We start from the raw sequence: 22,593 nt of genomic DNA, 5'->3' as shown, positions 1-22,593 counted from the left end.
ATACGTGATAAGCAGGTTGGACACAGTCCCTGTCCCACATGGGGCTCACAGTCTTAATCCCCATATTATAGGCCCAGAGAAGTGAAGTGACTTGCCCAAGGTCATACAGCAGATAAGTGGTGGAGTCGGGATTAGAACCCAGGTCCTTCTGGCTCCCAGACCCAGGCTCTATCCACTAGGTACATAATAATAATAATAATAATAATGGCATTTATTAAGCGCTTACTATGTGCAAGGCACTGTTCTAAGCACTGGGGAGGTTACAAGGTGATCAGGTTGTCCCCCAGGGGGCTCACAGTCTTAATCCCCATTTTACAGATGAGGGAACTGAGGCACAGAGAAGTCAAGTGACTTGCCCAAAGTCACACAGCTGACAATTGGCAGAGCTGGGATTTGAACCCATGACCTCTGCCTCCAAAGCCCATGCTCTTTCCACTGAGCCACGCTGCTTCTCATAGTAAGCACATTGTAAGCACGTCACATAGTAAGCACTTAACAAATATCATTATTACCATTATCACTAGGCCATGTTGCTTCCCTAAATCCCAGCTTCTTCCAACTCTCACAACTCTGGTCCCAGAGTGGAGAAGTAGAGGGAGCTGGGAAGCCAGGATGCCGGGGACAGAGGTCAGGTCATCTCTTAGCTGCCCCTCATTTGATCTCCTCATAAATTGGCATAGACTGTGAGCCCACTGTTGGGCAGGGACTGTCTCTATGTGTTGCCAACTTGTACTTCCCAAGCGCTTAGTACAGTGCTCTGCACACAGTAAGCACTCAATAAATACGATTGATTGATTGGTATAGTGGATAGAGCACGGGCCTGGGATCGCGAAGGTCATGGGTTCTAATCCCGGCTCTGCCACTTGTCTGCTGTGTGACCGTGGTCAAGTCACTTCTCTGCCTCAGTTACCTCATCTGTAAAATGGGGATGGAGACTGTGAGCCCCATGTTTGACAGGGACTGTGCCCGACCCAATTTGCTTGTATCTACCCCAGAGCTTAGTACAGTGTCTGGCACATAGTAAGTGCTTAACAAATACCATAATTATTATGTGGCCATCAACCGCCTGCAGGGCAGAGGCTGCAGACTGCACCCTGTCTTCCACCGGCGTCTAGAGGACTGGGAAGGGTTTCTCCTGAGCTCAGACATATGCGGGCCCCAACACCAAGCGCTAGTCTTTCTGTCCTTGAGAAACACAGGCACGCACAGGCTCTGAGTTGAACTGGACTCCACCCGGGTCTGGAGAGAGTGATTTGATAAAAGCCAGCGAGATTTATCATTCTCTGTAATGGAGCAGTGGTGTTATCGCTTTGAAAACTGCTCCCGAATGAGATCAGCATTAAAAGTGTTTGACTTGAGCCGTCTTGCAGCGCCGTCCTCTGAGGCAGAGCTAGCACGCGGTTGTGCATCACACGCCTACGGGACAGTATTAGAAATTAGCCGTCTTCATTAAACATTCTGGTAATTACCGAAGCAAATTTCCCTGGAAAAGTTCCACAGGCAAGTTCGACTGCTGCCTGTTAGGGTTTAATTATCTCGCAGCTCAGCTGCCAAATACTCTAAATTGTCGCTAATTATTTTGGAACACTTTGGTCAGGGCTTTCACCCTATTATCGGCACATTCTTTCTCTAGGGTTGGAGAATGGCTGAGCTCATAATGGAGCAGTCATTTTCGGGGGGAGACCCTGGTCTTCCAAATTGGGTTTGCACAATTTTTTTATTTTTAATTTTTAATAGTATTTGTTAAGTGCTGCGTAGATACAAGCTAATCAGGTTGGAAACAGTTCATGTCCCACAAGGGGCTCACAGTCCTAACCCCATTTTACAGATGAGGGAACTGAGGCACAGAGAAGTGAAGTGACTGTTTGGGGCAGGGAATGTGTCAGTTTATTATTCATTCATTCAATTGTATTTATTGAGTGCTTTACTGTGTGCAAAGCACTTCACTAGATGCTTGGAAAATACAATTCAGCAACAATTAGATTAGAACCCAGATTAGAACAATTGGAACCCAGGTCTTTCTGATGCCCAAGCTGTTGCTCTGTCCATTAGGCCACACTGCTAACAGTGGCCATGAGTCACTAAGACAGCGATGCCAGGAATTGACGTTAGGTGAATTTAGCATAACGGGGCCCGAGTCAATGATAAATTGTGAGAGTTCTTTTTTATGGTATTTATTAAGTACTTCCTATGTGCCACGCACCTTTACTAAGTTCTGGGGTTGATAGGAGCTAATCAGGTTGGACACCGTCCATGTCCCACATGAGGCTCACAGTTTGAATCCCCGTTTTACAAATGAGGTAACTGAGGCACAGAGAAGCCAAGTGATTTGCCCAAGGTCACACAGCAGACAAGTGGAAGAGCCGGGATTAGAACCCAGGTCCTTCCAACTCCCAGGCCCGGGCTTGATCCACTAGGCCATGGTTCTTCTCGGGCTGGAATCCATTTGGGGAATCAGAATGGAAGAATCCTGTTGATTAGAAGGCAAGAATTTTGAAGGTGAAAGGAACTTTTGAAACTAGTCTAGTCCGTCTCCGCAGAACTGCCTGAAATGTAGTTTGGCCTCTAGTGGAAAGAACTAGTTCGCCTGGGAGTCAGAGGAGCTGGCTTCTAATCCTGGCTCTGCCACTTCTCTCCACTTTAGACTGTCCGCCCCACATGGGACAGGGTCTGTGTCCTACTTGATTATCTTGTATCTACCCCAGTCCTTCATACAGTGCTTGGTACACAGTAAGTTTGAAACAAGTACCATTTAAGAAAAGAACTTGCCTGCTGTGGGACCTAGAGTGAGTCACTAAACATCTCTATGCCTCCATTTCCTCACCTTTAAATGGGGATTAAACATCAGTTCTCCCTCCATTTTAGACTGTAAGTCCCATGTAGGACAAGGACTGTGTCTGACCTGCTTATGCTTTATGTACCTCAGTGCTTAGTACAGTGCTTGGCTCATAATAAGCACTTAACAAGTACCAAATAGTACATCCTTCACTCCTCACTGTCTTTCTGTTCTCAAAGCCAATCAATTTCTAAAACCTGCCAAATTTCCCTCAAAATCAACTTACAGACATGTCCCTTCATCTCCATCCTGACAGCCGCTGCCCTTGTTGAACCAACCAATCAGTGGTATTTATTGAGCGCTTACTCCGTTTTTTTGTACTCTCCCAAGTGCTTAGTACAGTGCTCTTCACACAGTAAGTGCTCAATAAATATGATTGATTGATAACATGATTGGACTTTTGTATCAGCTCCTCACTGGTTCTCTGCCCTCCAGTTTCTCTCTCTTTCAGTCAGAATCAACACACCTCACCTGCTATCCCCCTGTTTGCTCTTTTTGCTCCTCTAGGTGCTCTTCCTAGCTGAATACCCTGCCCTCTCTGGTCTTGCTACCTTCGGTCCTGTGCTCTCATGGTCCCTAGAGCCTGGGACTTCCTTTCCCTCACAAATCCACCAGCCTTACCCGTCTTTCAAAGCCCTCCTAAAATCCCACCTCTTCCAACTAGTCTTCCAAATATCAGTACCCCTTATCTTACCAGTACTTGCACTTTGCATTTATTTATTTTTGCTTACCTTAAGCATTTGTGTGTGTGTGTGTGTGTGTGTGTGTGTGTGTGTGTGTGTCATCTGTGTATTCGAGTGAAAATTCAGTTACATTTACTCTGCTACCTAATGGTGAATATTTCCACATCTGTCTCACCCATTAGACTGTAAGCTGCTTGTGAACAGGGAACATATTTGGTGCTTCTGTCATACTTCCCAAGTGCATTCTAGGGAGGAGGGAGAACAGGTAGCGAATCCCCATTTTACAGATGAGGAAAATGAGATTCAGAGAAGTCAAGCAAGTTGCCCAGGGTCATCAAGGAAGTGACAGAGCCAAAATTAGGACCCAGGTCCTCTGCCTCCCAACCCCATGTTCTCTCCTTAGGACACACTTCCTCAATCTAAAGAGAGCAGAACTGATGACAAACAACCAGGGGAATAAATAACAGGGTCAATTCTGCAAACATAATAAATCCACAACCACTGCAGCCACACAGAAGCAGCAGGAGATATCATTGTGGTTACGAAATAGTTGCTCAGACTTTTTCACCACACCCAACAGGATTCTCCTGGAGAGAAAATCCCAGTCTTCCCAGCATTTGACCACTTTTTAGATGGGATTTCTCCCTGCTGATCTGGTGGGGCAAGCGAAAAAAGGAGACACCAACTCACAATCACAAAGCACCAATGGAGAAGAGGCCCCAGGCCACCTGACTGCCGGGTTTTTTTCTGCCCACAGTGAACTTACAGTCTAGAACGAGCTTGCAGTCTAGAGATCCCCATTCTGGCACTTAGTGTGTGACACATAGTGCTTAACAAATACCATAATTATTGTAATTATGATTTTGTTCTCACTGTAGGCCTATGAAGTAGATACAAGCAGGTATCAGTAGTCTCATTTTCAGATGAGGAACTTGGGGCCCGGAGAAATTAAGTGACTTGTCCCAGGTCACAAACTGGATTTCTCATCTTTCCTCCTGATAATAATAATAATAATTAATTCATTCAGTTGTATTTATTGAGCGCTTACTGTGTAGAGCACCTGTACTCTGTGGTTGGAAAGTACAATTCAGCAACAGCTAGAGATAATTCCTACCCAACAATGGGCCCAAAGTCTAGAATAATAATAGTTTATAATTATATATAATATGTAGCAATATATAATAATAATAATAGTATTTGTTAAGTGCTTACTATGTGCCAGGCACTGTACTAATCATCTTCTCCCTCTAACTTTCCCAGCACAGTTGACAAAACCCCCATTCTCCCCATCTCTCAAGCCCACAACCTTGGCAATATCCTGTCTCTTTTCTTTCAACACCCATATTCAATCTGTCACTAAATCCTCTCAGTTTTTCCCCTCTCAGTTTTTCCTCTGCAACATTTCCGGGATCCACTCCTCCTTCTCCATCCAAACAGATATTATGCTGATCTAGGCACTTCTCCTACCTCATCTTGACTCTTGTCAGCCTCCTCACCCGATCTCTTTGCCCGCAGCCTCTCCCTTTTCCAATTCTTACTTCACCTCAAGGCCAAAGGCAGCTGAGTGATCAGAAAGGATTAGGAGAGTATAGAGGCCAATAGATTTGGTGAGGAGGAAGTCATTGGGTTGTTTGGAGAGGGCAGCCTCAGTGGAGTGCAGGGAGTGGGAAACTAGAGTGTAATGGGTCAAGAAGGGAGTTAGAAGAGTGGAAGTAGAGGCATTTTGTAGGGCAACCCAATGCCGATATTTGGAAAAAAATGGGGGGGAAGCTGAAGGGTGCCATGAGGCCAAAAGTTAATCAGGTTGGACACAGCCCATGTCCCACATGGGGCTCACAGTCTCAATCCCCATTTTTCTGATGAAGTAACTGAGACACAGAGAAATTAAGTGACTTATCCAAAGTCACACAGCAGACACATGACAGAGCCAGGATTAGAACCCAGATCCTGCTGATTGCCAGGTCCATGCTCTATCCACTAGGCCAGGCTGCCCCTGTGGGCAGGGAACGTGTCTACCAACTTTGTTATAGTGTACTCTCCGAAGTGCTTAGTAAGTACATAGTAAGTGCTCAGTAAGTACCAAAGATTGATAAAATCACTAACACAGCAAGGCCGACAGATTTGGTTCAGAAGAAAGCATCCCTGAAGTCAAACCTGGCCCTCGGGTAGTGTTTGGTGGTGAAAAAGGATACTTCCACGACTTTTTCTAAAAGTGTGAAGGGAATAAAAGCAAGACAGCCCTAAGTTGCTGAAGTTACAGTAGTTCCAAAGGAAGCAATACCTTTTGTAAGAGGAACGGGGGTGCTGGAAAGCTGTGCTTTGACTGCAGTTAAACCACCTTCTGCTTGGTGTCCTAGTTGAGTATTTATGAGGCTTGTTAATTATATAGCTATGTTAATTAGCTGATTTTATCACTTGTGGTTTAACATTATGAGATTTGGGTTGTAATTTCTAATGATCACTTGTCAATGGCTTGTTAACTGGCAGGATACACTCTTAAAATAAATTTCAGAATTATCCTGTCAGTGTACTTAGTTATTATCCCATAAGTAATATAAACAACTGGAAGCACTTGTGCCAGATGCTAGAATACACTCCCTTATCAAGATCCATTTTACACTGTCAAGTTGTACATGAAATCTGAGGGCTGGAAACACCATCTGTCTTGTAACAGGGTAAATTGGGCAAATCGAGTTCCATTCCACTGCACTAACGAGGGACACGTAAGTAAATGTTTAGAGGAACGAATTTGGTAGCCGGGAAAATGATGATCCATTTCCAGGAGAGTTAACTAGACTGTTGACGTGTGAACTGAAAACCCCCACCATCCCCGGGATATTGATCTTTTAATTCTCCTTTTGCTCCAAGTAGAGGACTGTAGTCGACACGTCTCAGATCGCAGGAAATTGTTAAAAGTACGGCGAAGCGATCTGGGTTGGTCTTTTCATTCTGGGAGATACTGTTCCTGAGGCGGTTCAGCACCTCATTTAGAAAAGACGTCGCTCAAGGGGGTTTCATTTGCTTTTGTTGCCATGCCAGAGCCCGGTTCCCTATCTTCAGCCACATCTAGGATGATCGAGCATCCCACGTTCATAGTTCCTTTCCCTGCGAGTGATTTTTTGAGCAATATTTCACAATAGTTCTGGGAAACCTTGTAGTTGACGGATACAGGGTTCGCCAGAGTTGGGCATAATTTGGAAGTCAGAATAAAATGTCCCATTGTATGACTGAGGATCCCAAAGTCTCTCCCCCAAACTATGGGGGGGGGGGGTCCCCCGTTCTCCTTCCCAGTCCCCCCAATTGATGTTGCTTTAATTGGGGACTTGGTCAGTTTCTGGGGGTAGCATCCACTACCCCACCAGCCCCACCCCAAAAGCACTGGGCTCTAAAGAGGGCGCATGGATTCCCCCAATGAAGATAACTTCAATTTGTGTAGTATAAATTACTTATTGATATCAGTATCTTCCCCCCCCCCCCCATCTGCCCAAGACTGTAAACTTGTTGTGGACAGGGGACGTGTCTGCTAACATTGTTGTATTGTACTCTCCTAAGCGCTTATGTACAGTGCTCTGCACAGAGTAAGCACTCAATAAATACCATCATCATCATCATCATCAATCATATTTATTGAGCACTTACTGTGTGCAGAGTACTGTCCTAAGCGCTTGGGAAGTACAAGTTGGCAACATATAGAGACAGTCCCTACCCAACAGTGGGCTCACAGTCTAAAAGGGGAGACAGAGAACAAAACCAAACATACTAATAAAATAAATAGAATAGATATGGACAAGTAAAATAAATAAATAAAAAGAGTAATAAATATGTACAAACATATATACATATATACAGGTGCTGTGGGGAAGGGAAGGAGGTAAGATGGGGGATGGAGAGGGGGACGAGGGGGAGAGGAAGGAAGGGGCTCAGTCTGGGAAGGCCTCCTGGAGGAGGTGAGCTCTCAGTAGGGCCTTGAAGGGAGGAAGAGAGCTAGCTTGGCGGATGGGCAGAGGGATTGATTGATTCCCCCCTTACCATGGTGAAGCAGCATGGCCTAGTGGATAGAGCACGGGCCCCAGAGTCAGAAGGACCTGGGTTCTAATCCCGGCTCTGCCATTTGTCTACCTTGGGCAAGTTACTTCAGTTCTCTGTGCCTTAGTTCCCTCATCCATAAAATGGGGATTAAGACTGTGAGCCCTACCTGATTACCTTGTATCTACCCCAGCACTTAGAGCAGTGCTTAACACATAGTAAGCGCTCAACAAATAACATCAGTATTATCATTAGTCATTACCAGTGCTTCCTGAGGGCCCTTGGCTAATCCTCAGTCAGTCTGTCAATCATATTTATCGAGTGCTTACTGTGTGTTCAGAGTACTGTACTAAGAGCTAGGGAGAGAGCAATCCAACAGAATTAGGCGACACGTTCCCTGCCCATAACAATCTTACGGTCTCACTTCTGCCCCAGAAACATAGCTTCCTCACAGCTGCAACGAACCCACCACTTCTGAGTCCAATGTGTCTTAGCCCACCCTCATTTCATCTGTTGGAGAGCGTGGTCCGGCCTGGTTTTCCTAAGATGGAGAAGCAGCTTGGGTCTTACTCCTTCAGAGAGGCCGCACTGGGGTCATGTGGGGCAGGTGTTCACTTCGATTTCCAAACCTCCAACGTGTTTTTGCGTGTTCAATCTGCCTTCTGTGGTGCTCAACCAACCAAGAAAAAAGCAAACACCATAAAGTAGGAGCAACATCTCATTTTCCTAAAGTAAGCTCATTAAAATGCATTAAACTCTTTATTTAATCTCCCTACCAATTATCCTTTTAATATGACCGGTAAATTTCAAACGTATACGCTATTAACCTTCTGATTCATTAGAAGGCTTGTTCTATCTTTGTTTATTAAAGAGGATATACTGTATTCTTGTAACTATTATTGAGCTTCTCCTTAGCCCTTTATATTGGCAAAGCGTTCTGAAGTCATTTGCATTCATTCATCACTACTTACCCTTCAGCACGTAATACTGCATCAGTGCTTTACAAAGTAAACAGAAGCACGATTATGGTAAATCCCTGAAAATGACCCAAATCTGTTGTCTACTCATAACCATCCTTTCTTTCCCCTCTCCCCTTTTCTCCCCCATCTAGACTGTGAGCCCACTGTTGGGTAGGGACTGTCTCTATATGTTGCCAACTTGTACTTCCCAAACGCTTAGTACAGTGCTCTGCACACAGTAAGCGCTCAATAAATACGATTGATTGATTGATCAGAGAAACCAAGGTAGGAGCAGGGCTACACTTCAAGCAGGCTTCGGGGCCAATCAAAACTTCGAAGAGAGAAGTATCATGGTCTTGTGGATAGAGCACAATCCTGGGAGTGAGGAGATCTGTGTTCTAACACTGCCTCTGCCACTTGTCTGATGTGTGACCTTGGCCAAGTCACTTCTCTTCTCTGTGCCTCAGTTACCTCATCTGTAAAAAGGGGGTTGAAACTGAGCCCCATGTTAGGCACTGTGTCCAACCTGATTAACTTGTATCTTACCCCAGCACTTAGAACAGTGCCTGGCACATGGTCAGTGCTGAATAAACATCATTAAAGAAAAACCTGTAAAATGGGGATTCAATACCCATTCTCCCTCCTAAATTGACTGTGAACCCCATGTAGAACAAGGACTGTATCATACAAGTGATTAACTTGTATCCACCCCAGGCTTAGAACAATGCTTGACCTACAGTAGTGCTGAACAAATGCCATTAAAAAAATTCTTGACTAAAAAATAATCATTTAGTGGCCTTTTGCCAAATACCGGCACAAACAAGAACCTGACAATAAAGCAGCATTTTCAGGAGATTATTTGATACTCTAATGATTTGGTCTATTGTGTGGCCTCAGGGACTCCCATATCAAGCTTGGGGATCAGAGAGGAGGAGAATTATCATGGTCACCTGGCTTCTAGGAGCAGTGGGTGGATCAGACTGAAACACTCTCCACCTGTCACTCAGCCTCCAAGGCCTTCTGTAGCTTTAATAATAATAATAATGATAATTGTGGTGTGTGTTAAGTGCTGTGTGTCAAGCATTGTACTAAGTGTTGGGATAGATACAAGATCATCAGGTCCTATATGGGGCTAGCAGTCCTAGTCAGAGGAAGAACATGTATGGGATCCCCATTTTGCAGATGAGGAAACTGAGGCCCAGAAAAGTTGTGACTTGTCCAAGGTCACCCGGCAGGTAAGTGACGGAGCCAAGATTAGAACCCAGGTCCTCTGACGTCCAGGCCCCTGCTGATTCCCTAGGCCAAGCTGCTTCTAGAAACTAGAACCTCCCTGAAGGTCAGAGGGTTGGGTCACAGCAAGAGGAGCTTTGCCCTGGCCTACCCCATTTTGTTTAAGGTCACAATCTCTGTGACGGATAGGGAATGAAGTCACCATACAAATGCAATAGTCATCCTTAGTAAGGTACTCTTATCTTGAAAGGCAAAATTGATATGCACCATCCGTTATGAATCTGTTGTCCAGAAAATAGGGCTGTGGGCTTTATCTGTACTGGACTGGGGACCCAGCCAATTGGTGAACCTACTGAGAACTGTAGCTACAGAGACTCTGGGGCTGAGCCTGCTCAATAACACTGCACTCTTGGCTGATTCCTCCGCTTTATCCAGCAGGCTACGATGCAACCTCACTGCTTCACAACAGTGAGGAAAATCTACCCTGTGGCAGTCTCCTTTCCTTATTTCCAGTTGCAAAAATACCTGCAGTCCCAAGGTGGAGCATCCTGAGAAATTTCTCCCCCATGTTCCAGGTGCATCTCCTAAGGAGTGGTAGCTTCTCTGAGGAATTGACCATTCTTGTGGGAATTCATCCTGGTTTTCCTTCCTGCTGTCAAAAGCACTACATACTCATGTAACCACTTCTTGCTTCTGCTGCAGCTCTGGCCCCCTACTGAAAAGAGAATTGGCTCTTTAATCCATCCCTGAGATCTCCATGACAACCAAATGATCAGTGTCGATTCTCACTTGAGCCAACTGAGGCAGGCTAAATCAATCGATCGATCAATACAATAGAATTAGTAGGCACATTCCCTGCCCATAACGGGCTTACAGTCTATATGGAGAGTCAGCCACTAATATGCATAAATAAGTCATTTATAGTAGATAATTTAAAGAGCTGTGAGGTTCGAGGAATGGTATTACCTGGTTTTTTATCCCTTCTGACAGCAAGCGGTAGCAGTTACGTCAGAGATGACATTTCAGATTGTGAGCCCCTTGGGAGCCAGTATCTAGATCTCATCCTTCTCCTTTTTTTCCCCAGTGCTTAGTACATTGCTTGGCACATAGTAAGTGCTTAACACTATTACTGCTGCTACTACAGAGAGAAAACCCCAAAGACTCCAGGCAATGTTTATTAGGGGCTTTGGCAGGCCAAACTTTCTTTCTCCACTCAGTCAAGATGGCTGGGGGGAGGGATGCTATGCCAGCATAGTTGCCCAAGGAAATCTTTTACATAACTGGGAAATTGTCTCTTGGAGCAGGATTCGTTAGCTCAAAATGCAACTGGAAAACATTGAGGTAGAAAAGAATCGCTTTGATGAGAAGACAAGGAGGGAGGAGGCAGGCAGAGACAAAGACCGAGACTCTTTAAGTTGATGAATGTTGAAGAGGGAGAGGAGGAAATTTCTGATAGGACCAAATGTACGGTAATTATTTCAGCTTGAATCAGTGTCCTCAGGAGAACTGATAACTGAGTAATAACTAAAGTCAGAGTACATCATTGTTATTGTGGAACTAAGCCCAATGTGTACTACCTTTGAAATATATAAATGTACACTGTGTGAGAAACATGTTAAATTGGTTGACTCTGCTTGTTTTAGCTTGTACCCTGAGATCCCTGCCTCTTTAAATTATCATAATGAAGGTCTGAAAGAGTTTGCCGAGAAGAATATTGTGTATTATCACTGCCCACCTTTCCCAGGATCAATAGTGATAGTGTGTGAATTCCTCTTGTGCTGTGTTTCTCTGTAACTTGGAGACATTGACTTTGGGTATATCTTGTACATGGAATGGTAATTAACACAGGACCACGCATCAGATGCTCTTCAAAGTTTCTTTCATGGAAGACTTGTCTAGACTATTCAGCAGGGTGTCTCTGCTGTTCACATCAAAAATAAGAACCCCAGATAAAAAAAGAATGGAGGAAAAATTGCAGATTGTCATTTTTAGAGGATGATGTTTTCTTCCCCACCCTCTTTCTCTTCTATCTTCTTTCCTCTTGGATCCCAGGAATAGCTGAGCCAGGAATCAAAGTCTCTTCAGCCTTGAATAAAAATGGGTCGACCTAGTTTGACAGGCCTGAGCATTTTTCTGAGTCATTACACCCTTTATGCATGATTAGCCACACACTCTGCCTAATGATGAGTACCCCATGGTCAAATTCTGGATATGAGAGAAATTGTGATTATTGAAAAAAGCATTTTTCATGGTTCATAGGGAAACTCCATAAAGCATCTTTTGAGCACCAATGAGAGAATTGGCTTTGAATAAACCAATCATAAATTTAGGTGTTGTCCTTTGCGCCCAGAATATCACAAACCATGCCAAATGAGATATCAAAAATAAAGGATATGTGCATGGGAGCTGCTAATATTGGGAATTTTCTTCTTGTTCCACTTCCCTTAATAGATTTTTCTCTTCCTGCTCACCCTCTTCTCTTGGAAATAAGCTAGGGCTACAACTGAAGGACTTGGATAAACAAAGATTTGACTGTAATATCCTCAAGAGCAGAATAAATTGTGCAGAACTGAAGAGAGAATGCATTAACCAACTCTATTGTATTGTACTCCCCCAAGGGCATAATACAGTGCTCTGCATGCAAGTGCCCAGTTAATACCATAGATTGGCTGATTGATCTCTTACATCACCATGCTTTTTTTGGTTTTATTTGTGTTTTGTGATATTTGTTAAGGACTTACTCCAGGCCAGACCCTGAACTGAGCACTAGGCTAGATAATTTATTAATTAATTATGGTATTTGTTCAGCACTTACTATGTTCTAAGCGCTGGGGTAGATACAAGGTAATCGGGTTGTCCCACGTGGGGTTCACAGTCTTAATTCTCATTTTACAGATGAGGTAACTGAGGCACAGAGAAGTTAAGTGGCTTGCCCAAGGTCACACAGCAGACAAGTTAGCAAAACCTGGATTAGAACTCAGGTCCTTCTGACTCCGAGGCCCATGGTTTTTCCACTAGGCCACACTGTTTCTCGGTAGGAACTGGTTATTTAAATCACTACGTACTTGTACAGGTAGTATTTTCTCTCACTCAGACTTTTATCTTTATCATCAAAGAGGCCTTTCCAGCCCAGAGCACAGAGCTCATGGAGTTATAGGAATTTCTAGAATACTTTGCATTCCAGTGTGCATAGGTCTCCAGTGAGGCATATATCCTAAGGCACTCTATTGCTGATCAGCATGTGCTTGTGGAAACCAACCAGTGAACACTGGCTGCAGTGAACCCTGAAACTATCCTAGTTTCAGTTTCATTCTAAACCTAAACTTGATTTTCAGTCATTTCAAACTGTCAGTGTTTGTCCTTGGAAGACCTCTTAGTTCTGGATTCTACCTCTTTTCTTCACTGGCCACCATTTTCCACATTTGGCCATCAGAACGACAACATACCCAATGGAAAAAGGGTGGGAGTGGGAGTCAGGAAACATAGATTCTAGTCACCATTTTGGCCACTAGATTTCTGTGTGACCTTAGGCGAATCACTTAACCTCTCTGAGCAGAGGAGGCGGGGAGGGCGGGGGAGAGAAGGGGGGTAAGTAGCTGAGCCAGGTGAATGCGAAGAGACCAGTCTGAGGTGAAGAGAAGGCAAGGGATTATAAGGTCCTTAAGTGCAGAGATCATATCTCCTATTGTATTGGTCTCTCCCAAACACTTAGTAGAGTACTCAGCCCACAGCAGAGAGAAGCAGCATAAATTGATGATGATGATGATGGCATTTATTAAGTGCTTACTATGTGCAAAGCACTGTTCTAAGCACTGGGGAGGTCACATGGTGATCAGGTTGTCCCACGCAGGGCTCACAGTCAGTCGTCATCCCCATTTTACAGATGAGATAACTGAGGCACAGAGAAGTGAAGTGACTTGCCCAGAGTCACACAGCTGACAAGTGGCAGAGCTGGGATTTGAACCCATGACCTCTGACTCCAGAGCCCGGGCTCTTCCCACTGAGCCACGCTGCTTCTCATATTCATATTCATAAATTAATGAATAGAGCCCGAGCCTGGGAGTCAGAAGGACCTAGGTTCTAATCCTGCCTTCATCACTTGTCTGCTGTCACTAAGCTCACCAAGGGCAGGGAATGTGTCTGTTTACTGTTACACTGTACTCTCCCAAGTTCTTAGTACAGAGCTCTATGCACCGTAAGCTCTCAGTAACTATGATTGAATGAATGAGTGAATTCTCCGTGCCTCATTTACTTCATCTGTAAAATGGGGATTAAGACTGTGAACCCTATGTGGGACAGGGACTGTGTCCAATCTGATTAGCCTGTAATAATAATAATAATAATGGCATTTATTAAGTGCTTACTATGTGCAAAGCACTGTTCTAAGCACTGGGGAGGTTACAAGGTGATCAGGTTGTCCCACGGGGGGCTCACAATCTTAATCCCCATTTTACAGATGAAGTAACTGAGGCCTACATAAGTGACCTGCCCAAAGTCACACAGCTGACAATTGGCGGAGCCGGGATTTGAACCCATGACCTCTGACTCCAAAACCCATGCTCTTTCCACTGAGCCACGCTGCTTCATGCTGCTTGTATCCACGCCAGCGCTTAGTACAGTGCCTGGCATATAGTAAGCACTTTACAAATATTACAATTATTACTATTAGTAGTAATAGTAGTAATAGGGAGTCAATAAATACCATTTATTGATGGATTGGTAAACAGAGACCTCCAAGTAGCCTTATGCAGGTGAGTAACAGGTTGTCAAGGTGGGAGAGGTGAAAGGATTGCAAACCCTTGACCCTCGCGCACACATCACATGCGAACCCAATTTTTCTCCGGTTCAGTCAGGTCTCCTGGCTCTCACCCCAGTAGGGGAGAATAAGGTGGTTTGTTGGTTAAGACTGGCTTCTAGAGCACAGACCTGAGAAGAGAGGCTTCTCAGGTTTGAAGGCTCCAATTCAGGATCAAAGTCAGGCCTCATTTGCAGCCTTGTAATTTCACTTTTGCATTAAATTTCCAACGGTGAATACTAACTGAGATGGGAAACGATGATGCTGATCCCAAACTGTACATGAAAACGATGTACATAGAACAAGATGTCTTTCCGCTGTTTTCATGGAAATAAAAAATATAAACGCTTCAAGGAGATTTCTGTTTATCTGCATACTGAGACTATAAACTCCGTATGGCCAGAGATCACATCTGCCAACTCGTATTGTCCTTTCCCAAGTGCTCTGAACAGTGCTCTGTATTCGATAACCCTGAAAAAATACCAATGCTAGATTAATGGATTGATTTATAGATAAGAAACAGGTTAAAAAGAAGCTCTTTCCTTGCGTGATAGTCAATCCTGAGGCAGGTATCCCACTGTCTAACAATGAAAGATAGCATAAAGGCAGAAAAAAAACACTGAAAGAAGAGGGATCTAAAACAATCTGTATTCACCAGTGTTCTTTGATGGTGAAAAGACTATTGTTTAAGAGATTATTGTATATCTATCCCAGTGCTTGGCATACAGTAAGCGCTTAATAAATGCCATCATCATAGAGGGTATTTATTGAGCACTTACTCTGTGCTGTGCACTGTACTAAGCCCTGGGGAAAGTAGAAAACACTAGTCATTAGACACTTTCCCTGCCCACGATGAGCTTACACTCTCTAGGGAAAGACAGATGTTAATACAAATAAAGGATTTATCATATATAATTCATTACTATCACGATTGTTGTGAAAAAGGACGTGTTTTTTCAACCTTGAACTTCATGGTCTCTCTCTTGATTTCCAGGTTCCAGATTCAGAGAGGGTCAGCAGATCCAAACAGGTACAAGAGCGTCGGGGACGGTTTCCGGACCATTTTCCGTACCGAAGGGTAAGCCCGACCACAGGATGTGCCACAGACTCACGGACACTTACGGCCACAGGGTCGGTGTCGTGGAGCATTTTGGCAGTAGTGGTGTCACAAGGTGGGGGCGGGAAGCTGCCCGCTAAGCCCCCCATCCCTCTGGCACTGCTGCCTCTTCCACTGAATGGCCAGAAGCCTCCAGCAAATGCATTTCAGGATGAGCAAAAATTCACAACTATTACACCTCCCCAGTGGAGGAGTTGTCAAAACCATCTCTTCCCAGTTCGGGGCACATGTATTGGTGGGGAGGAGAGGCTTGGGCTGGCAACGGAGGAGCTGACTGGGGTGCTCACCAAGTCCCAGCAGCCTACTACCGGTTCCCCGCTTTCACCCGGCTAATGTTTATCTGCAAAGAATCCAACCTCAGGAGTGTGCACAAGCGTGAAAAGTTTCATGCTGGTGATGTTTTGCTGCTTCTAACATTTTCTTTCCTCAGCCCTTCTAAGTAGTTTAGGGGGATTTCACCAACTCCATTGGCAAGTTTAATATGCCAAGATCCCTGTTGAGTGGACCCAGTAAAAAACATTAGAAAGAGACCTTTGCAGCTGCATGGTTGGAAAACGAAGTGTCAGGATTCATGTGTGTCTTAATCAGTGGTATTTATTGAGCACTCACTGTGTGCAGAACACTGTACTAAGCACTTGGGAAAGTGCAATTCAACAGAGTCAGGAGACGTGATCCCTGCCCACAAGGAGTTTGCAGTCTATATGGTCTAGTGATGCTAATGATTCCTGATCCATTAACCAGCTGGTGATGGGGAGATCGAGCATTAGCCCTATTGATCCTTGTTGGGTGATCAAAAACAATGGGGCAGGCAAAGATATTTGCATCCTTGGAGGACTTCCTTGTGACACAGTGGTTGAGCAGACTGGCCTTGATTCTGGAGGGCTGGTAGGCTACCTGCTTTCCTCCCTGCAGGCTGCTTCACTCTCTAGAGGTTGACGGAGGACTCTTAAATAGCAGGATGGAGGAGTAAGGCTTGGAAAATGGGAATGTCTGAGATGCTATCTTGGCCAAAGGGCTGATGTGCTGCCATCGGAGTCGTATTTATTGGGTGGTTATTGCATGCAGAGCTCTGTACTAAGTGCTGGGAGAGTACAATATAAGAATAAACAAACACATTCCCTGCCCAAAGCATGCTCAGGGGCAGGGTGTTCCTTTCACCGAAAAGGCTCATATCTCGTCTTTATGTGTGAGAGTTGCTGACTGTTGAGGTTGGCCTGGGAAAATTGGGGTCCCAAACAGAAATTTTTATCTGCAGGATGGGAGCAAGGGCCCAGAGCAAAATACCAGTCAGTGGTATTTATTGAGCACTTAACTCTGTGCAGAGCACTGTACTAAGTGCTTGGGAGAGTACAATATAACAGACACACTCCCTAACCACAAGAAGTTTACAGTCTAAAGGGATGTGGTGGGAGGGCAGCAAAGTTCCCTGGTGGTTTTGCTAGGTGTTCCCATGGTGGGAGAGGTGAAGGGGTGTGCCGTGACACTTGCGAAGTAATAATAGTTATAATATTTGTTAAATGCATACTATATGCCAAGTACTATACTAAACACTGGGATAGTTACAAGATAATCAGGTGAGGCCTTGGGCATGATAGAAGAGATATGTTAAAGACCGGAATACTAAAAACCAAATCATGTTCTGCAAATCGGTTAGGGTTCCCTTTGCGTTCTCAGACTGCAAGCAGAAAGAATTTGACAAACCTCTTGTTTGGTACCACACTTTCAACCCAAGCACACACACACACATTCTGTTTATCCAAAGAATCTATCAAACACAAGATGCCAAGGCACTTAGAGATTTGTTTAGAAATGGTTTTTCAGAGCTGCATTCAAAATGTGGGTTTTTTTTTTAAATTGGGAGGACTGAGGGAGAAAGGAGAGGAATGATGCAGAACGTTTCCAGTAATGAATGGTTTAATGGTAATCTAATCCAGCTAAACTTGCTACTGAAGAATCTTGTTGATTTAACATTTTTTAAAACTTGCAAGAGTCCTCGGTGTCTTCAGATTCTTATGTTCCTGGGCATTGGCTATCTGTAGTCAGAAATGGGTATTTTCCAAAGAAGAAAACGAAAGTGGGTCACAAAGTTACTACTAACTAATGCAATCATACTTTTGGAGTTAACGCTGCAGAGTGCTCTCTGCTCTTTTCCTGTTACTACTCAATGTGCAACATTTCCATTTATGCCTCTTTGTGCATATGTGCCATTTGTCTGTACCAGTTCTATTGAGAGACAACATCGTACCTCTGAGGCAGTTAAGTTAAAAGGAAACAAGGTAATAGGGTGAAAATAGTTCTTTTTTGTTTGGTGAAAGAAAAGTATTGGTGTTGCTGATTAACTGTACAAGCTCTCTGAATTTGGATGTGGGAGTCCCTTTGTCTTGTCCTTGATGTTTTTTTGGAGGAACTTGGTGTTTTTGCTTTGATATCAATAAGTACAACAAACATTCAGTATGTGTGGTCCTTGTGTGGTAACACTGGCCTTTTTCCATAATGCACTTATAATTGTTTCTATGCAAATGAACATATTTACTGTAACTCCTTCTAGACCTGATGCACTGCAAAAGAAAGAGTGATGTCCTCTGTTTTTGACAGTTTTTATAAGCACCTCCTTTTCTGAATTTAGCATTAATGATTATGAACTGCCCATCAGGGGTGTTATGGAGTAAAGGATTGTACCAGTCAGCTGTTTACATCAATATGAAAAGACCTTAGTAACTGTTAAGTCTCTCCCTATCTCTTCTTTAATAAAAAAAACATGATTACTCATTCTTTGAACCAGAAGTTGCAAACGAGTGTTTTGGGGTGGTTTTAAAAGTCAAAAAAAAGTAGTAGCCGCTGCTATTAAATTGGGTGGGGTCAAAAGTGCCCGCTCCCCAGGAGTGATAGAGATGACAGCCTCCACATTTGTGGAACTGCACTATCAGATTTGCTTATCCCAATAAATCAATGGTATTTATTGATCGCTTACTGCATATGGTGCACCGTACTAAGCACTTGGGAGGATCCAGTGTGACAGAGGAGCAGCATGACATAGTGGAAGAAGTACGGGCTTGGGAGTCAGAGGACCTGGGTTCTAATCCCAGCTCCACCACTTGTCTGCTGTGCAACGTTGGGCAAGTCACTTTACTTCTCTGTGCTTCAGGTAACCCATCTGAAAAGTGGAGAATTAAGACTGTGAGCCCCATGTGAGAGATGAACTGTGTCCTCCCTGATAATCTTGTATGTATCCCAGCACTTAGTACAGTGCCTGGCACATAGTAAGCACTTAACAAATATAAAAAAAACAACGACAGAGAGTTGGTAGACACATTCCCTATTCCCTGCCCACAACGGGCTTACTGTCTAGTGCTTGTTACAGTGATCTTCACACAGTAAACACTCAATAAATATGATTGACTGACTGATTGATCCAGAGTCTTCAACACTGAGAATTTCCAGTCAGGAAACTGGAAAATGGTGGCTTTCTGGCCTGCTAACTCTTCAAAGCCTTACCCCTCCCAGTCTTCATCCTCCCTAAAATTTCTGCCCCCTTCTCAGCCCAACACTAAAAATGAGAAGTTGGCATCTGTGGTTGGCATTACTAGCCCTTCGGGAGACAGGGATAGGGTTCAGAGCACCAAGATAAGTAAGAGCTTTGTGATCCAGCACCTCAGCATTTGGAAAGCTCCACTAACTGGTGTTTCCGAGGGCCCTCATACTGGGCAAATTTGGTCAGCTGATCCTTTGACAGAATCTTGTATGTATCCCAGCGCTTAGTACAGTGCTCTGCACACAGTAAGCGCTCAATAAATACGATTGATGATGATGATAAATATGATTGAATGAATGGCATAAATGCTTTGCTAATATAATTAGCAATTTCAGTGAGCTTCACCTTCACATAGTGGGGCCCAGTGGAAAGAGCAGAGGGCTTGGAGTCAGAGGACCTGGGTTCTAATCCCAGTTCTGCCAACTGCTTGCTGTGTGACCTTGGGCAAGTTGCTTGATTTCTCTGGGCCTCCGTTTCCTCAACTATAAAATTGGGATTCAATATCTTTTCTCCCTGTTTCTTAGAATGTGAGCCCCGTGAAGGACAGAAGGTCATGGGTTCAAATCCTGGCTCTGTCACTTATCTGCTGTTTGATCTTGGACAAATCACTTAACTTCTCTGTGCCTATTTACCTCATCTGTAAAATGGGGGTTGAGACTGTGAGCTCCACGTGGGACAAGGGACTGTATCCGTCCTGATTTGCTTGTATCCACCCCAGCGCTTAGTACAGTGCCTGGTACATAGCAAGTGCTTAACAAAAAAGAAAACGACCCAGAAATGTGGACTTCAGCTAGTAAAACTGAGTATTAGAGCTACACTAAGCTGGGAAGAACACAAGCCTGGGAGTTAGAGGACCTAGAAATATTGGTTAGGTATAAATTGACTGCACATTGAATATAAGTAGCCAAATAAATGCTATCATTAAAAAAACCAACATGGAACTGGGGTGTTTTAAGAGAGATGGAAAGGAGTCGATCCCCTGTAACAATGGAAAGTGTCTCGTATGGAACAGGATTAGAACAGGATGAGGAGAAACCAGAGAGGCATAGAGAAGACCAACAAACTTAATTAAAGGAGTCGAAAATGGGTCTAATGAAAGAGCATTAAAGGAACATTTCACCTAAACAAGAGAAGAGAAGACTAATGGACAATTTGATATCTTTTTCAACTTACATAGGTTTTTGTTTTTTGTTTTCTGGAAAGGATACTGATCCAGTCTTCTCCATATTACAGAGGGCCGGATAAGAGGAAATGAACTGAAATTAAGGCAGGAGAGGTTTCAGTTGATTATATGGAAAAGCTTATGGGAAGCAGCATGGCTCAGTGAAAAGAGCACTGGCTTGGGAGGCAGAGGTCATGGGTTCTAATCCCAGCTCCTCCACTTGTCAGCTGTGTGATTTTGGGCAAGTCACTTAACTTCTCTGTGCCTTAGTTTCCTCATCTGTAAAATGGGGGTGAAGACTGTGAGCCCCAAGTGGGACAAGCTTGATTACCTTTTATCTTCCCCAGTGCTTTGAACAGTGCTTGGAACATATTAAGTGCTTAACAAATACCAACATTATTATTATTGTTATTATTATTATTATTAATCTTCAACATCAGGGGTTTGGACACTGCAGTGGAACAGGAGATCAGTGGAGGTTGTTTTGACTCTTCCCTTAGCTCCAGCATCTGGGGCATATCTCTCAGAAGCCGCCAGAGGTGTGCCCTTTCCCACTAGACAGCCATCCTGTTGGCTCACATTGTTAGTCAAACCAAGAGCATTGACGGGACTTATTAAGCACACAGTAGGTGCCAAGCACCACACTAAGCACTGAGAGAGAGACAAGATAATCGTATTAGACTTGGTCACTCTCCCTGTCCCTCACAGGACTTACCGTCTAAGAGGTAGGGAGAGTGAGTACCTTATCCCCATTTTACAGATGAGGAAACTGAGGTTCAGAGAGGTGAAATGACCTGCCCAAAGCCAGGCAGCAGCCCATTGACAGAGCTGGCATTAAAACCCAGGACTCCTGACTCATGCTCTCTCCTCTAGGCCACCGTGCCGGACTCTATAGGCCTTTTGTCCAAGACAGTTAATCACCTTTAAAACCTTGTAGAAATAATCCCAGCTGACCTGGTCATTTATTCCCTATACTCCCTGACTAATTGCTATTGGTTTCTGCAGTTAGAGCCTGACTGAAGCAGGCTTGAGAAATGGTGTTGACTCAGAGCTGTGCTTTCTCAAGTGACTGAAAGAAGACTGCCATTTCCAGTTTTCAGTCCAGGCCTGGATCAGCCAATAGCCCTGAATTGGGTACACAATGCTCAGCAGGAGTTTGCATTCTGGATTCCGGTTGGCTATTTTAGGCTCTTGGGGAGCTTAATTTACAATGCCAGCATCCCAACCCGGTTGGGCAGAAAGCTCAGACATCTTGTCAGAGCGATTTGCAGCAGGGGAGTGGCAGAACCAGCACAAAGCCAACCTCCAGAAAGACCTACCCTCTCTCATTGAGCACTTATGGGGTGCAGAGCACAGTACTGAGAGCTTGGGAGAGTATACTAGCAAAGAGAAGCAGCATGGTGTAATGGATATAGCACAGGCCTGGGAATCAGAAGGTTATGGGTTCTAATCCTGACTGTGCCACAAGTCTGCTGTGGTGTGACCGTGGACAACTCACTTCACTTCTCTGTGCCTCAGTTACCTCATCTGTAAAATGGGGATGAGACTGTGAGCCCCATGTGGGACAGGGACTGTGTCCAACCGATTAGCTTGTATCTCCCCCAGTGCTTAGAACAGTGTTTGATGCATAGTAAATACTTAACAAATACCACAAATAATATTATTATTATTATCATAGCATTGGTAGACACTATCCCCGCCTTCAAGGAGTTTATAAGCCAGCAGGCAAGAGAAATGCTAAAATAAATTACAAGTAGGGTGGAATAACCAAGCATAAAGATATGGTTGGAAGTGGGAAGTGGGGAAGAGTATCCAAATGCCTAAGTGATGCAAAAAGGCTAATGTGGCAATCGTGGGGAGATGAGAGATTAGTCAGGGAAGGCCTCCTGGAGGCGTTGTGATTTTTAGAAGGACTTTGAAGATAGAGAGTGTAGCACACAGTAAGTACTCAGTAAATATGATTGACTGACTGACCTTCTAGCAGGCACTGACCCAGATACTGGACAATGGCCCCTTGAAAAGTCTCTGAGACTCTTCCTCTTCTCCCACTGAGCACAAACCTTTGGAGATAGCCATGCTCCATGTCCACTTTAAGAATGGGACCATAAGCTCTTTGTGGATAAGGAATGTGTCTACCAACTCTGTTATGTTGTACTCTCCCAAGTGCTTAGTACGGTGCTCGACATACAGTAAGTGCTTAATACATACCACTGATGCTGATGAGTTGGCAAAACAGTCATTATTCCAGGAAAC

The 22,593-nt window shown here is 44.2% G+C and overlaps 1 protein-coding gene across 4 annotated transcripts in view; it reads left to right on the top strand.

Moving 5' to 3' along the window:
- Window positions 1-22,593, top strand: part of SLC25A21 (solute carrier family 25 member 21) — a 376,374-nt gene that overhangs the window by 235,886 nt on the left and 117,895 nt on the right. For all 4 annotated transcript variants that reach the window (XM_038756566.1, XM_038756567.1, XM_038756564.1 and 1 more), the window contains exon 3: window positions 15,524-15,607. In XM_038756566.1, coding sequence (XP_038612494.1) covers window positions 15,524-15,607 — 84 coding nt within the window. The remainder of the gene's footprint in view (window positions 1-15,523; window positions 15,608-22,593) is intronic.

This window comes from Tachyglossus aculeatus, chromosome 14 (genome assembly GCF_015852505.1).
Source record: "Tachyglossus aculeatus isolate mTacAcu1 chromosome 14, mTacAcu1.pri, whole genome shotgun sequence".
Classification (NCBI taxonomy): domain Eukaryota; kingdom Metazoa; phylum Chordata; class Mammalia; order Monotremata; family Tachyglossidae; genus Tachyglossus; species Tachyglossus aculeatus.
Note: the sequence above shows the minus strand (reverse complement) of the source record. Positions and strands in the feature narration are given on the sequence as shown.